The sequence below is a fragment of the Mauremys mutica genome, chromosome 14 (assembly GCF_020497125.1).
Source record: "Mauremys mutica isolate MM-2020 ecotype Southern chromosome 14, ASM2049712v1, whole genome shotgun sequence".
Classification (NCBI taxonomy): Eukaryota; Metazoa; Chordata; order Testudines; family Geoemydidae; genus Mauremys; species Mauremys mutica.
This window is the reverse complement of record NC_059085.1, coordinates 27,310,000-27,324,281: the sequence shown is the minus strand read 5'-3', so window position 1 is coordinate 27,324,281 and position 14,282 is coordinate 27,310,000. Positions and strand designations below refer to the sequence as shown.

Below are 14,282 nucleotides of genomic sequence, written 5' to 3'. Positions count from 1 at the left end.
CATCTCTATGAGAGTAAGATGGATTCTAATCAGTCTCATGGATCAGCAACATTGTCAACTGAGATTTAATGATAGCATCATTATTACTAGTGGTGATGCAAAAGCCAGAAGAAACAGATTGATTTTCAGATCTCAGGTGAAATTTGCAGAGTTGTCAATTAGAAAAAACAACAACTTTGATTTGAGACAGCCTCTAGTTTTTAAGTGGAAACTTCCAACCAATGCAAAGGTAATGAGAAACACATCAGTTCTAATGCTGCACTTGCACTATAATGTGCATTTATATTTGGGCTGTTAATAACATAGGGGGAAAAAAGCCCAGCACCTTCTCTCTTATGCAGACTCTTCCTTCTAGAATTACATTGTGCAGCTGGTTGCAGAAAGGGACTCTGACTACATTTGAAGCCCTGATTCTGCAGTCAGCCCATCCAAATAAAGAATAGCACTTAAGCATAAGCTTAAATGCTTTCATGAATTGGTTCTCATTATATCTCACAGCTATCTGTCCTCCAAGAAATCGTCATGTTCCCCACTGATTTGGTTTTTCTTACGCCTCTGCAAATACTGGAGGATCATGCATCTTGTGCATGCAATGCTTATGGCGATACAGCAGAGCTGTGCAGGCTATATGCTTCTGTCAGAAATGGCAGACAGCAAGGAGGGTCGCCCAGGTTCGTGGGATTTTGAAAATATCTACAGATATTATGGGATATAGATTACATTATGGAATGGAGAGAGTTGCACACTTGGAAGTTGACCCCTTGCTCACAGACACCCCTGCACAACACATTTCTGCCCAATGATACATTGCCAAGACTTCCCAAAAGACAGTGCACTGAACAGTGGCAAGTTGTACACTGGGATACCTACCCATGGTGCACCACACCGTGCATTGACACAAGCACTCCCAATAAGTACACACAATGCTGATGCAAGGAGCCAAATATGCATATGCACAAGCAAGACACTAACTGTGACGGCTTTATGCCAACATAACTTGTGTCAACCAAAGTCTGTAGTGTAGATGTGGCCTCAGTCACCTACCTCCGTGTCAGTGAAGCTTCCCCTCCTTTCTTTGGGTGTCTGTTATACTCTCAGGTTACTTTGATAGATAGGTGTGAATAGCCTGCCTTGCCATACCAGCCACACAACCCTTTTTTTTTCTGTCAAAACAAGGGATAATGGAGTTTACTCAAGTTCTGCACCTGGTCATACACTTTTCTCTGGCACAATACCCACTGTATTTTTTGCATTTTCCTGAAATTACCCATTTCTATGCATTTTTTCTTATGTAATCTGCAGCGCTCAAAAGGAATGCATTGGACCTGTCAGCACATCACTTGTTTGAATAGCTGTTCTTGTTCCAGTTTGACTCATCAGGTTCCCTCAGACTAGTTTAGCATTCCACCCAGGGTGACTGTCTTCCCTTGAGAAGGTTATTTTGAATGTTAATTAGATTTTCACTGTCCTGATCTCAAGTGTCAGCCAGAAAGCTGCTCTGCCACAAACATAATATTAACCAGATTTCTACCATATTTTTCAATCATTCTAGTCTATGTCCAATAGGAATTCCTTTTGTGTGAGATTCTGTCCAGCACTTAGTCATTTCAGAACGGTGATGAAAATTCTATTTTGCATATTTCTATATTCTTGTGTGATAAATATATATTTAACTCTATAAACAGTTTAAACTAATCATTTTGAGATACAGCAGCACTTTATTTGCTTTTTTTTGGGAGGGGTCATTTGATTTTAAAAGATGTAATTCAGTTTTATAATCCGTTGAAATTTCTACGAGGCTGTAAATCCAAAGGGAAATCTTAAACAGCACTCTGCAATCAATCTTTAATCTGTTTCTTTGCACACATGCACACGCACACACAGTTCCTTCCTGAATACAAATAGGATCAAATTCTGAGTCTGCTCCTGTCTTGGATTTTGCCAGTTTTTAATGTGATACCATGAGATTACCTCATCCTGATATTGTAGCACTCTAATGCATCCTCAGAGGATAGTGCCCCTTATGTGTAGGTTCAGTTAATCACCAATGTAAAGCAACCAAGTAGTTTTTAATACAAAAAATGGTGTCATCCGGGGGAAATATTTAAGAAGAGATTCAGTGTTGTTACAAGATAGAAGACAGCCAACTACAGAAGTTATTCGCTGAGTTCCTATACCAACACACTAGCAAAATCTGCTTTTTTATTTGAGATTCTGGTTCCACAGCAGATTTAATAACCCTACTTTAACAGGGTTGCCAACTCTCATGATTTTATAAAAAATCTCATAATATTTAGTGTTTTTCTAAAAGCCACAGTTCTTACAGACAAAGTTATTACTCGGGAATCTCAGCTTTCTTTTAATGAAAAAAGTAAGTTTCTGCCCCTTGTTGTGAAAAGTTACTTGAAAATGTAACCAAGTGTACACTAAATGCTCAAACACCAGAAAGCAAATCAAAAGAACTCAAACTAATTTTATTTTCTTTTTTTAAATCCCATGATATTTAAACCAGTCTCATGATTTCGGGGGCCTGGCTCATGGTTTTTGAACATTTGGTGTTGGCAGCAGTACTATTTTAAGCTGCTGCACCTTTTCACCCTCATGCACTGTTTCCCTGAACTGCCCTTTTTTGGCCTATTTTATTTGTGGGTAGGTGTGAGAGAAAGAGAGATCCTTCACCATCCAGTACCACACAGCTAATAATAAAGTCCATATCACATCAACCCACATTTTACACACCAGAGTGAATTGCAGGCATATATAAATTGCCATCTCAGCTGAACCCACGTGACACCAAAATGAAGGTTTTGAGGCCTAGTGTTTTGACTTGATTGAGCTGCAGGCTTGGAAATGCTCTACTTCTTTAAACACAAAGTAGCAATACAGCAGCTCTGGCCTACATGAGTGAACACGTTAGCAGGGCTGGTGTAAAATACTCTCACTTTCTAAATTCATTGTTTTGATGCCCAAGCCACCCAACTCCAAACAATTATAAAAACCACCTTCATTCCATTGTCCTTATGTAAAGTATGTTGTTCTGAGGATGCATCTTGATGAGTTGTCTGTTATGTTGATGTGGAACTTTTTTTTGTTTTGTTTCACGGATTTACCATGACAACACACTATAGCAACTCTGTGTGCTAGCAGATCTATCTGTGGCCTGACATCTGGGGGAGATTAGGCTGTTTGATGCGTGAGGAGCTAGGAATCTTCTAGACTCTGCAGCCGGAAAGTCCTGCTTCAGCACAGCTGGTATAGTCCACAACTATGGGACACCCCTCCAGCAACAAATACCAGCAGAGATGACCTGTACCTGCTGATGGCGGGGAGGGCGGCAGAGTGAGGGCAGCAGCTTCAGCAGATGTTACAGAGCATGCTCAATACAAGCCAAGCAGCACCTCTGGAGGGGACATGTGACCCCGAGTGCTGCCCCCACACATCGCCTCTGAAAACCAGGGCCATCCAATGGAGAAATAGTGACTCTTTGTCTTGTGAAATACCAAGCTAGTCATCAGTCCCGTTCCCCCCAAATGGACCGTTCTGTACCTTGCAGCCTTCTCATACCTCCTATTAGAGAGCTGCTTCCTTCCACGCATAGGAACATAAGAACTGCTATACTGGGTGAGACCAGTATCCTGTTTCTAACAGTTGCCAGTATCAGAGCTTCAGAACAGGGCAGTTGGAGTGATCCACCCATGGCTTCTGGCAGTCAGAGGTCTAGGGTCACCCTTAGCATGGGGTTGTATCCCTGACCATGTTGGCTAATAGCCATTGATGGACCTATCCTCCATGAACTTATACAGTTCTTTCTTTAATCCAGTTATACTTTTGGTTATCACAACATCCCATGACAATGAGTTCCACAGGTTAATTGTGCATTGTATGAAAAAGTATTCCCTCTTGTTTGTCTTAAACCTGCTGTCTATTAATTTCATTGGGTGACCCCTGGTTTTTATATTGTGGGAAAGGGCAAAACACTTTTCTCTTCACTTTTTCCTTGCCATTTATGATTTTGTAGGCCTCTATTATATCCCTGCTTAGTCGTTTCTTTTCTAAGGTGAACAGTTTTGTAGTCTTTCCTCAAGTGGACATCTTTCCATACACTTAATCTTCTTTGTTGCCCTTCTCTGAACTGTGTCCAATTCCACTGTATCCTTTTGGAAATGGGGTGCTGAGAACTAGACACGGTATTCAAGGCATGGGCACACCATGGATTCATATAGCAGTGTTGATATTTTCTCTTTTACTTTGTATCCCATACCTAATAGTTCCTAACATTCATTTAGCCTTTTTGACTGCTGATGCGCATTGACCTGAAGTTTTCAGAGAACTATCCACAGTGACACACTCATGGAATTCTATAGATTGGTAAGGCATGACTTCCCTTTACAAAAGTCATGTTGACTCTTACCCAACAGAGCATATGTATCTATGTGTCTGATCATTCTGTTCCTTACTACAGTTTCTACCAATTTGCCCAGTACTGAAGTTCGGCTCACTGTCCTGTAATTGCCAGTGTCACCTCTGGAACCATTTTTCAAAATCAGCATCACATTAGCTACTTTCCAGTCATCTGGTCCAGGGGCTTGTTTCAGAGATAGGTTACATACTACAGTTAGCAGTGCTGCAATTTCCGATTTGAGTTCCTTCAGAACTCTTGGCTGAATGCCCTCTGGTCCTGGTGACTTATTCCTGTTTAATGTAAGCCAGGGGTCGGCAACCTTTCAGAAGTGGTGTGCCGAGTCTTCATTCATTCACTCTAATTTAAGGTTTCGCTTGCCAGTAATACATTTTAACGTTCTTAGAAGGTCTCTTTCTATAAGTCTATAATATATAACTAAACTGTTGTTGTATGTAAAGTAAATAAGGTTTTAAAATGTTTAAGAAGCTTCATTTAAAATTAAATAAAATGCAGAGCCCCCTGGAACAGTGGCCAGGACCCAGGCAGTGTGAGTGCCACTGAAAATCAGCTTGTGTGCCGCCTTCGGCACCCGTGCCATAGGTTGCCTACCCCTGATATAAGCAATTTGTTCTAAAACCTCTTCTATTGACACATCAGTGTAGGATAATACTTCAAATTTGTCACCCAAAAAGAATAGCTCTGATGTGGCTATCTCCCCCACATCCTCTGCAGTGAAGACCAATGCAAAGAAAGTCTGTGTTAATTCTACCTAAAGAAAATTGAGATAAGGCTGTGCATGCTAGCATGATTTGAAGAATGGGAAGTGTGCACTGGGTGTGGTTATATGTTAGAAGTGAAAGGATGTTTGTTGTGCAGAAGGTGAGAAAGAGGGAATCTGATGTGATGACATGTGGGTGGACAGGCATATGAAGTGTGTTGGTCCAGATGTCAGTGTTGATTAACTGGTGATATCCAGGATTTTTAGTGATTGCATTGATAGGAAATGCACTTCAACAACTGTAGCTCAAAGTTAGCCAACTTTGTGTGTGTATGCGCGCACACAGAGGAGAAAAGTCTCTTTATAGAATATTATTGCAGGAGTTTCCCTATTCTCTTCATAGAAGTTTTGAAGTTGGAAAAAAATGTGTACTTGAGCCTGCCAGGATAAGGATATTGCACTGAAAACCCCAAGTCTAACAGGGATGTCTCTCCTGTTAGGGCTAACCCCCGAGACTGATCTCTGTGGGCAGGGGCGGCTCCAGGCACCAGTGCAACAAGCGCGTGCCTGGGGCGGCAAGCCGCCTGTCGGTCGCTGTGAGGGCGGCAGTCAGGCCGCCTTCTGCGGGTGATCTGCCGGTCCTGAAGGCGCGGGACCAGCAGATGACCCGCAGAGACGATGCCGAATCCGCGTGACCAGTGGATCACGCACAGGCATGCCGCCGAAGGCCACCTGACTGCTGTGCTTGGGGCGGCACAAAACATAGAAGTCTAGCTGTCTGTCTGTGGGCTTGCTCCTGCACCCGAGGAAGACAATGGCAGAATTTCCATTGAGTTCAGTGAGAGTAGACAGGTTCCACATGAAAGAAAAATGCTGCAACAATCGAGTGTTCACTTTGTAATGGTAGCGTTACTTCAGCTCGTGTATCAATCATTAGTACTACAAAGTTCACGTTGTCCTATATATTGTTCACACAATATTATTTATCTCTTAAAACTCCATGGACACTGAGCTTGTGTTAGAAATATCAAGACTTTAATGGACTTCAAGGAGTTCAGCCTTTTAAAGGATTTTGTTCAAGTACGAGCTATAACATGGGTTTAAATTCATTTGTTCCTTCGGCCAGAGCCCCAGATGACAGCCTCTGATTGGTCACCACATTTAGCTACACCATGTATTATTTAGATCACGGGTGCACAAACTTTTTGGCCCGAGGGCCACGTTGGGAAATAGAAATTGTATGGTGGGCATGAATGCTCACAAAATTGGGGTTTGGGTGTGGGAGGGGGTGATGGCTCCGGTTGGGGGTGCGGGCTCTGGGGTGGGGCTGGGGATGAGGAGTTTGGGGTGTAGGAGGGTGCTTTGGGCTGGGACCAAGGGGTTCAGAGGGCGGGAGGGAGATCAGGGCTGGGGGAAGGGTGTGGGAAGGGGTGCAGGTTCCGGCCTGGGGTGCGGGCTCTGGAGTGGGGCTGGGAATGAGAGGTTTGGGATGCAGGAGAGTGCTCCGGGCTGGAATCGAGGGGTTTGGAGAGTGGGAGGGGGATCAGGGCTGGGGCAGGGGGTTGGGCCATGGGGAGAGGCTTAGGGGTGCAGGCTCTGAGCAGCGCTTACGGAAGCAGTGGCATAACCCTTCTTCGGCTCCTACACGGAGGTGTGGCCAGGCTGCTCTGCACACTGCCCCATCCACAGGCACCACCCTTGCAGCTCCCATTGGAGCTCAGGAGGGGGCCATTGGAGTACTCTGGAGCCAGAGCGGGGTCATGCCCGGCTTCTGGAAGCGGTGTGGTGCAGCCCTTTACCCAGGGCTCCAGCTGGAGCGCTGGAGCAGGGCTGAGCTGCATCGGGCCCCCGACCCAGCGCCCTGGCCAGAGTGCCGGAGCAGAGCCAAGCCGTGCGGTCTGACCCCCGACCCAGCACCCAGGCCAGAGTTGGGCCGAACTGCATTGTGCGGCTCCTGACCCCGCTCCCCGGGGGAGCTCGCAGGCCGACTTAAAACAGCTCGTAGGCAGGATCTGGCCCACAGGCCATAGTTTGCCCAGCCCGATTTAAACTCTGATCCATATTGTAAATGGACTTTATATTACTTAGACTCCTCTTAGAAGGAGATGAAATACTTTTCTTTGTGAATAAATTCCTGAACCCTTTAATAGCTGGGGACAGTGCAGTTGAGAGGGAACACTGTTACAAACTGTTTAAATGTGTATAATTGCGGTGCTTTAGTAAAAACATGTTCACCAGCTTCCCATAAACTGCTTCAGCAGACCTAATGCACTCCATTTTACTTGAGTTTTGCTAAGTTGCAACATTTTCTTTAAGGTTCACACAAACATAAATGCAATCAAACCTTAGAAGAGCAATGAGAGAGCTTACATCTATCTTCTTCCTCTAACACCCCACCAATCTTTTGTTTATTCCAGGTAACATTATTGGTTCTGGAATCTTTATTTCACCAAAAGGAGTTCTGGAACACTCTGGGTCAGTGGGACTAGCTCTTGTTGTTTGGGTGCTTGGAGGAGGGATTGCTGTCCTTGGATCTTTATGTTATGCTGAGCTAGGAGTTGCTATCCCGAAATCAGGAGGGGATTATTCCTATGTCACCGAGATTTTTGGTGGGTTAGCTGGGTAAGTATTGCATCCTTCATCTTTTATGATATTTATGAGGTGCTTTGAAAACATTTTATATTAAATATCTAGTGTAAAAAGTCAATTTTCCCTTGTGCTGAAGTTGCAATTAAAGTGTCTATTTGTCTATAAGAAACTGTTATTAAGTGATTCTGACCGTTTTCAAAGAATACTATCCTGTACCTATGTCTGCCTTTTGGTTATTTTAGTTCAGCTTGGTGAAGGAAACTCTCTGGCTAACCTCAGCCAACTGAATAAAACTGATGATGTGACAGTACAGTGTTGCAAACTATACCATCTGGTATTTACTCACTCTCTCTCTCTCATAGATATACATGTAGATATAACCACTGAAGATAAGTCTGAATGAATACCCTGAATCTGAGCAGCCTCAGACATAGGGAAATTTGAACTGGAGCTAGATTTCATAGTCCAAGTCCATCCCTAATTATCAGAGTAAGAGACAACATACTCCTACTTCTGTGATGTGATTTCCCGGTGATTTCACCTTCCCACAATAGGATATGGTAAATCACTTACAGGCCAAATTTAAAATTTTCTAGAGAAGCACTTCAGGATTTTGGTCCTTAGCTTGCACCACTGTGGTTCATATCTTGGAAGTGTACAGATCACTTCACCATGATATTCTGAAAAATTTGTAGAAGGGAAGATACGCCATTTCACATCACGTGTCCCTGAACAACTGCGAGTGGAATAAAGTGATAAAGGGAGTGAGGAGGAGTAAGAAACTATAAGTTTATATTGCCTATAAACTATAAGTTTATACTGCATATTAAACGTAAGTTTAAAAAAAGCTGTGCTTGGCCTCTATTCACATCTCTATTTTAGATGCTTCTACACCTTCTGGATTCCTTGGCGATTTTATAATCAAAATAGGTGTTTTATGTGTTACTGTTTTATATATGAAGAGTAAACACACTCTGTGCAAACTTAAATGACAAAATGAATGGGGGTTGGTATTGGCTTTTTTTTTAGTATTAAACAAAAATATTCTCTCATCTTAGCTAACTGTTGTGCTCAGGACAGTGAGTCCCAGGCCTGTAATACAAGCAGGCACTGTGAAACATTCCCTGTGGACTATAGCTTTGCTCATGCTTGTCAGATTACAGTCCTGTTTTCCCACACATCCACTAGTTTGTTTCTGTGTACAGACAGCTACTGCAAATGTAAAAAATTACAAGGTAACTTTCAGATACTGACCACAGGATTCAGGCCACTACACAAATTTCTTTGAGAACCTAGGTTCCTGAGATGAACCATCACTTTATTAAAATCCCTCAAACACCTATTAGCCACTTATGTGACACACTTTGAATATAGCACCAAAGAATTCAGGACTGAAGACGTTAAAACAGCCAGGCTACCTAATCTCTTAAGAACTAAGTGGCTCATTGTGCCCTTGTGGGAATAATTCAAAATAAGGAATGGAGAACGTAAATTTTAACCAGCAGAGTTTACTTTGAATTCTTCCATTCGAGAATAGAAAGTAAGATGGCTCCATGTATACGGCATTGTTTTCCCCTGGGAGGGTGAGGGTGGGGTGGAAGGTATTCTTCACTCGAGTTAGCTAACTCATGGCAAAATCCTAGTGAAGACAAAGCAGTTTGTAGTTTTCACATGAAATACTAGGTCAAGCAATTTAAAGACTATGGTTTACTTTCAAGAAAACTACAAACTGTTTTGTCTTCAACTAAAATTTCACCTGGAGTTAGCCAACTCAAGTTACTATCATATCTTTTTTCTAGCGAACACACAGCCAACCTGGCTGAGCTCAGGGATTTTGTTACAGGAACACAATGTCCACACAAGGGCCACTTGCTTCCACATTGCCACCTGCTTCCCATGGATAACAATGTTGCTGCCAGGGACATGTTGCCAGCAGTTTTTGTAATCATGGCTGTTCCTTGAAATGAGGGGAAAAGCATAAGACACTACAGACAATGCCACTTGCTATGATATGAATGTTTCATATAAGGGAACCCAGAAAGTCGGTATTCACCCCCACAATATCAATTAATTTTAGTAAGAGAAAAAAAAGAGAGTAAGAGAAAAACCCTAATCAAAAACTGGAGAATAAAACCTGATTTAGTTCCTAATCAAAGTGGCAGCAGCTTTCTTCTTTAGGTCTACACTAGCCAGGCAATATCAAGAGAAGTATAATCTTATCTCCTGATGAAAAATAATGCTCCAATTTTCTATCTCCAGAATGACTTTATTTGTGCTCCTGAGAGAACCAAAGACTGTCAGTAGAGTATGACACAGGGTTGTTTTAGCTGAGGAGTCTTCAGGTACCTTTTCTGGCTAAGTGATAGTTGGGGAAGTGGGGAAGGAAAAGACCACACGAGGGGAGTAACGAATCTCACACCCCAGATGGTATTTGGGATTTAGCGGAAGCCAGTGGAGGTGATGATGTCATTTGGGTCCTTTTCTTTGGCCAAGTCTGGTCAGGACATCTCTCAGGATCAGGCCCAGTAGTGTCACTGTGGATCCCAGGAGATGTCGGAGTAGCAGCCATAATGGTGAAGCCCTTTGTGGTCTCCCATCTTTCAGGCAGCCAGCATTGTGGTTGCTAATTTCCCCCAAAGTCTCTTTTTGAGGACCCAGAAGTGAGTGGTGGGTGGAATAGTCCATCCCCTGATTGTTTTGTCCACCAATTGGGCCTAATTTCCAACACACTGATTTTAGTCCATTGATTTTTAGTCCCACTCTCCTTTCTTTTCCTAGGCATGATTTTAACAATCACTGAGTTATTTCACTAAAGCCTAATTTGGTCTTTGTCTCCCTTTTACACCTTTCCCATCAACGTTCATTGTGATAAGTTATTTAACACTTTATAAACTTGTATCCACTTTCCCACCGTTAGGCTCACGAGGCCTCAGTTATCACTACAGAGGTCTGCTCCCTGGGATAGTTAATCTGAGAGGGAAACCAGGTCAGTAGGAAAGTTGGGTGCCAACAGGGAATCCTAGTCAGGCCTGTGGTGGAGGGCAGTGGGAGCTACTTAAAAGCCAGGGAGGAATAGACAAGCGGAAGGCAGCTGGTATGGGAAGGGCCATATAGGAGTAAGCAGCATTGTAGGTGGATAGGGATGGAGAAACTGGTAGGATGGTGCTGGGAATATGGTGCATGATATTGTGGGGAGGGGCAGAGAGGGAGAGAGATTGGCTTTGTGAAGGGACTGAGCAGCTGCATGAGATGAGGGAAGAAGCAGCTGCAGGAAAGGGTATAGACAAGAAAATGGGAGCAGCCTCCTATGTGCTACTTTATGGCAGGGATGACCCTGTGCCTGCATGTCCCAGGAGTACAGTAGGAAGATGAGAAAGGAGTGCAGGACTGTGCACCTAGGGTGTAATTCTTTGCTACAGCAAATTATCAAGGACAAAGTAACCAAAATGTTGAATTTCTAAGGCCAAGCTGATAGAGATCCAGCACTTCGGGGAACTTTACGAATATGTTTATGGGAATTATGTCCTAAGGGAGTGGGGCACTCAATTTCCATTAATTTTAATGAGAACGGGGCTTCCAAATCCCTTAGGCATTTTTAAAATCATGCCTATAACTCTGCTGTCCTTTTCCTTAGTAGTCACACAAAACCCACAGTGTAGCAGTGTCCCTTTGCACAAGAGCAAGGCCTTGGGGGAAGCGGTGAGTTGCGGGGGGGGGGGGGGGAGAGTCTTAGGGCAGAGCACCCACTGGGAAAAACAAAGGTCAGTGCCTATGGACCCTAGTTCTTATTTTAAACTGTCTAAACCTCTTTTTCTAAAATGTCTGACTCCTTCTCAGCTTTGGTAAGGCGAGAATGATTTTAACATCTCAGATTCCACCATAGTGAATTACAGAGCAATCCCAAAAGTTTATCAGATAATGCTTCAGCTTCTGCTTTCCTGACATTTTCAGACACACAAATCAAGTCTCAGGAAAATGACTTTCCATTCAAACGCCTGGGGCAGTTAACTGAGTACATGGCATAACTGCCCTTTCTTTTTTCAAAACTGATTTTTTTGTATTATCAACTTGGGTTAAAATCCCCTGGCATGCTATCTTCACGACTGGAACTGTTAATAAGATAAAACGCAGCAGCTTTAACCACTTGCCTTGCTGTTTAGTTTGGCAGTTATGTATTCCACTGCCAATACAGACATTTAAACACAATTATGTCCAAAAAAGTCCTGTCTCACTTCAACCCAAGTTAACCTTAGGCCATGTCTCCACTATGGGTGCTACAGTGGCACAGCTACAACACTGCAGCTATGCCACTGTAGTGCCATCGCGCAGATGCTTCCTACAGCGGCTGAAGGGGTTTTTTCATTGCTGTAGGTGATCCACCTCGTCTATAGTAGGGGGGTTAGGTCGGCTTAATAAAGACAGTCAAGGAGGGTGAATGTTTCACACCCTTGAGCACGGTAGCTATGTAGACCTAATTTTGAAATATAGACCAGGCCTTAGTTTACTCAAAAGAGTTCTTTTTCTGTTCTGCAAATCATATTCTCCCACCTGTGTTGTAGTTTAGAGCCAAACATTACCGTGGCGACTTATGTTGCATAACCATCTGTGCATTAATTCCCCCAAGCTTAATAGGAACAAATTGATCTCCTTTTAACAAATACCAGTTTGGGCTGAAGTGTTAATAGCTTTTACTCAAGACGAGGATTTAATTAAAACACCTGAGACTAATAGCAAAATTAAGATTAAAATATGCCTAATGTTAATTGAATCATCCTTTCATCATTATTTGATCTCTGTTTTGAGCTCCCTGTTTGACAGTTCGGCTTCATAATCCTCTGGCAGGAATCTGCATTTAACTTAATTGGTTTTATCAAACCTGCATGTATTTCATTCCATGTGAAACAAATTGAGTATCAGATCTTTCTACTGAATTATTCAAATTCCCAGTAAATTTCATAGTACAAAACACTAATTTTAATGTGTTTAGTATTGCAATATACACATGACTGCCGATGTTGACTGAGATATTGGTTTTAGGACCTGATTTTCAAATTCTTGCTTCCAATGGGCATATGTATTTTCACCTGTATACACCACTATGTGGACTTTGCTGCATTCACCACTGTACATGAAGATATTAGAATATTCATGGGAAAAACTCATGAGTTTTACCCACAAACACTCCAGTCCTTGCACACACAGGTGTCAGTGCTACAGCACACTCACACCAGTCCACACCCATCAAAATTCCATACACACAGGCAGAGGCTGGTTTGAGGGGAAAGGGGCACTTTCATTTGACCAGAAAAGCAATCAGGTGAGTCAGCATTGTCAGAGATCAGCATTGTCAACAACTGGTTATTTCAATCTTTAAGTCTTATTAATCTTTGATTATTTAACCCTCAGGCTCTAACATTATAATCCAAATAAATTCCTTTTGAGAGAATCCAAAAGAACTTCTACTTTAAAATGTGTTATAACTAAGTAAAATTCATATCCCAAGGACAGCTACCAACAGCACAGATAAACCCCCGGTGTTATGCTTTTTCACACAGCCACAGGATAGCAATTATTATGTAAAATTCAGTGTCTGTACAGTGCCTAGCACAATGGTATCCTGGTCCATGACTGGCGCTCCTAGGCGCTTGGTTAATACAAATAATAATAAACAGTGTGAAAGAACTTGGCTGAGCTGCTTCGTTAAAGAGATGAAAACTGTAGGAAATGGAGGGAAAGAGCCACTCAAAAAAAGTAAAGAGAGAGAGAGAAATGCGGTGGGATTTTTAAAGTACATTTTGTCATTTGGAAATGTAATCAATTATTTCCATGTGCCAGCTGATTTACAAAGTTAATGATACAATAGTTTATAAGAAAAAGAAAGTTCGAGAACATGCCATGCTCCTCTGGAACAAAAAAGGGGAAAACTAACATAACAGGAATGAAGAGCACTTACCAGCTACAAGAAAGGAGGGTGCAGCAAGGAACAATGAGTTGCAAAATGACTCCCTTAGGGCTGGAGCTGCTTTGCTCTGCCAGATTTAAAGGGCCAGCTACAGAAAGGCATGCTGGGAAAGAAGAGCTTATAAGAGAACAGCCCTGGACTAGGCAGCCTTAGTATGAACTAGAAAGTTCCCATCCAATTGATAAGAAAAAAAATGTATTTTAAGTTAAGATGAATGCTTCCCTCTTAAAGTAAAAACCACTGAACATGTGGAAAGTTTGTGGTGCTCAGTCTGACCAAAGGAGTTGCCTCTGAAGTGAGGTCTGAAGGTTCTGTTGCTGCAAGAAGGAAGCCCAGTGGATATCAAAATATCTTGGTCAGAGACAAGCAACCCATAAATAATACATTTTCTTTATATACCCCTTTCAGCCAGCCATCTCATTTTATAAACATCTACTAGGCCTTCCTACATCTTTCTGAGGCAGGTATTTTTATCCCCTTCCACAGAGTAAGCAACTGAGGGATGTAAAGGCCTACATTTTCAAAAGTATTCACTCCTTTTGGGGAAACCGTTTCAGCTACCATTGAAGTCAGTAGAAGTTGCGGGTGCTCAGTTGCGCTTATTCAGGTCC

At 42.6% G+C, this 14,282-nt stretch overlaps 1 protein-coding gene across 1 annotated transcript in view; it reads left to right on the top strand.

Annotated features, from left to right (window-relative positions):
• Positions 1–14,282, top strand: part of SLC7A10 (solute carrier family 7 member 10) — a 71,285-nt gene that overhangs the window by 40,580 nt on the left and 16,423 nt on the right. Inside the window, 1 exon segment of the mRNA XM_044987298.1 lies at positions 7,538–7,742. Coding sequence (XP_044843233.1) covers positions 7,538–7,742 — 205 coding nt within the window.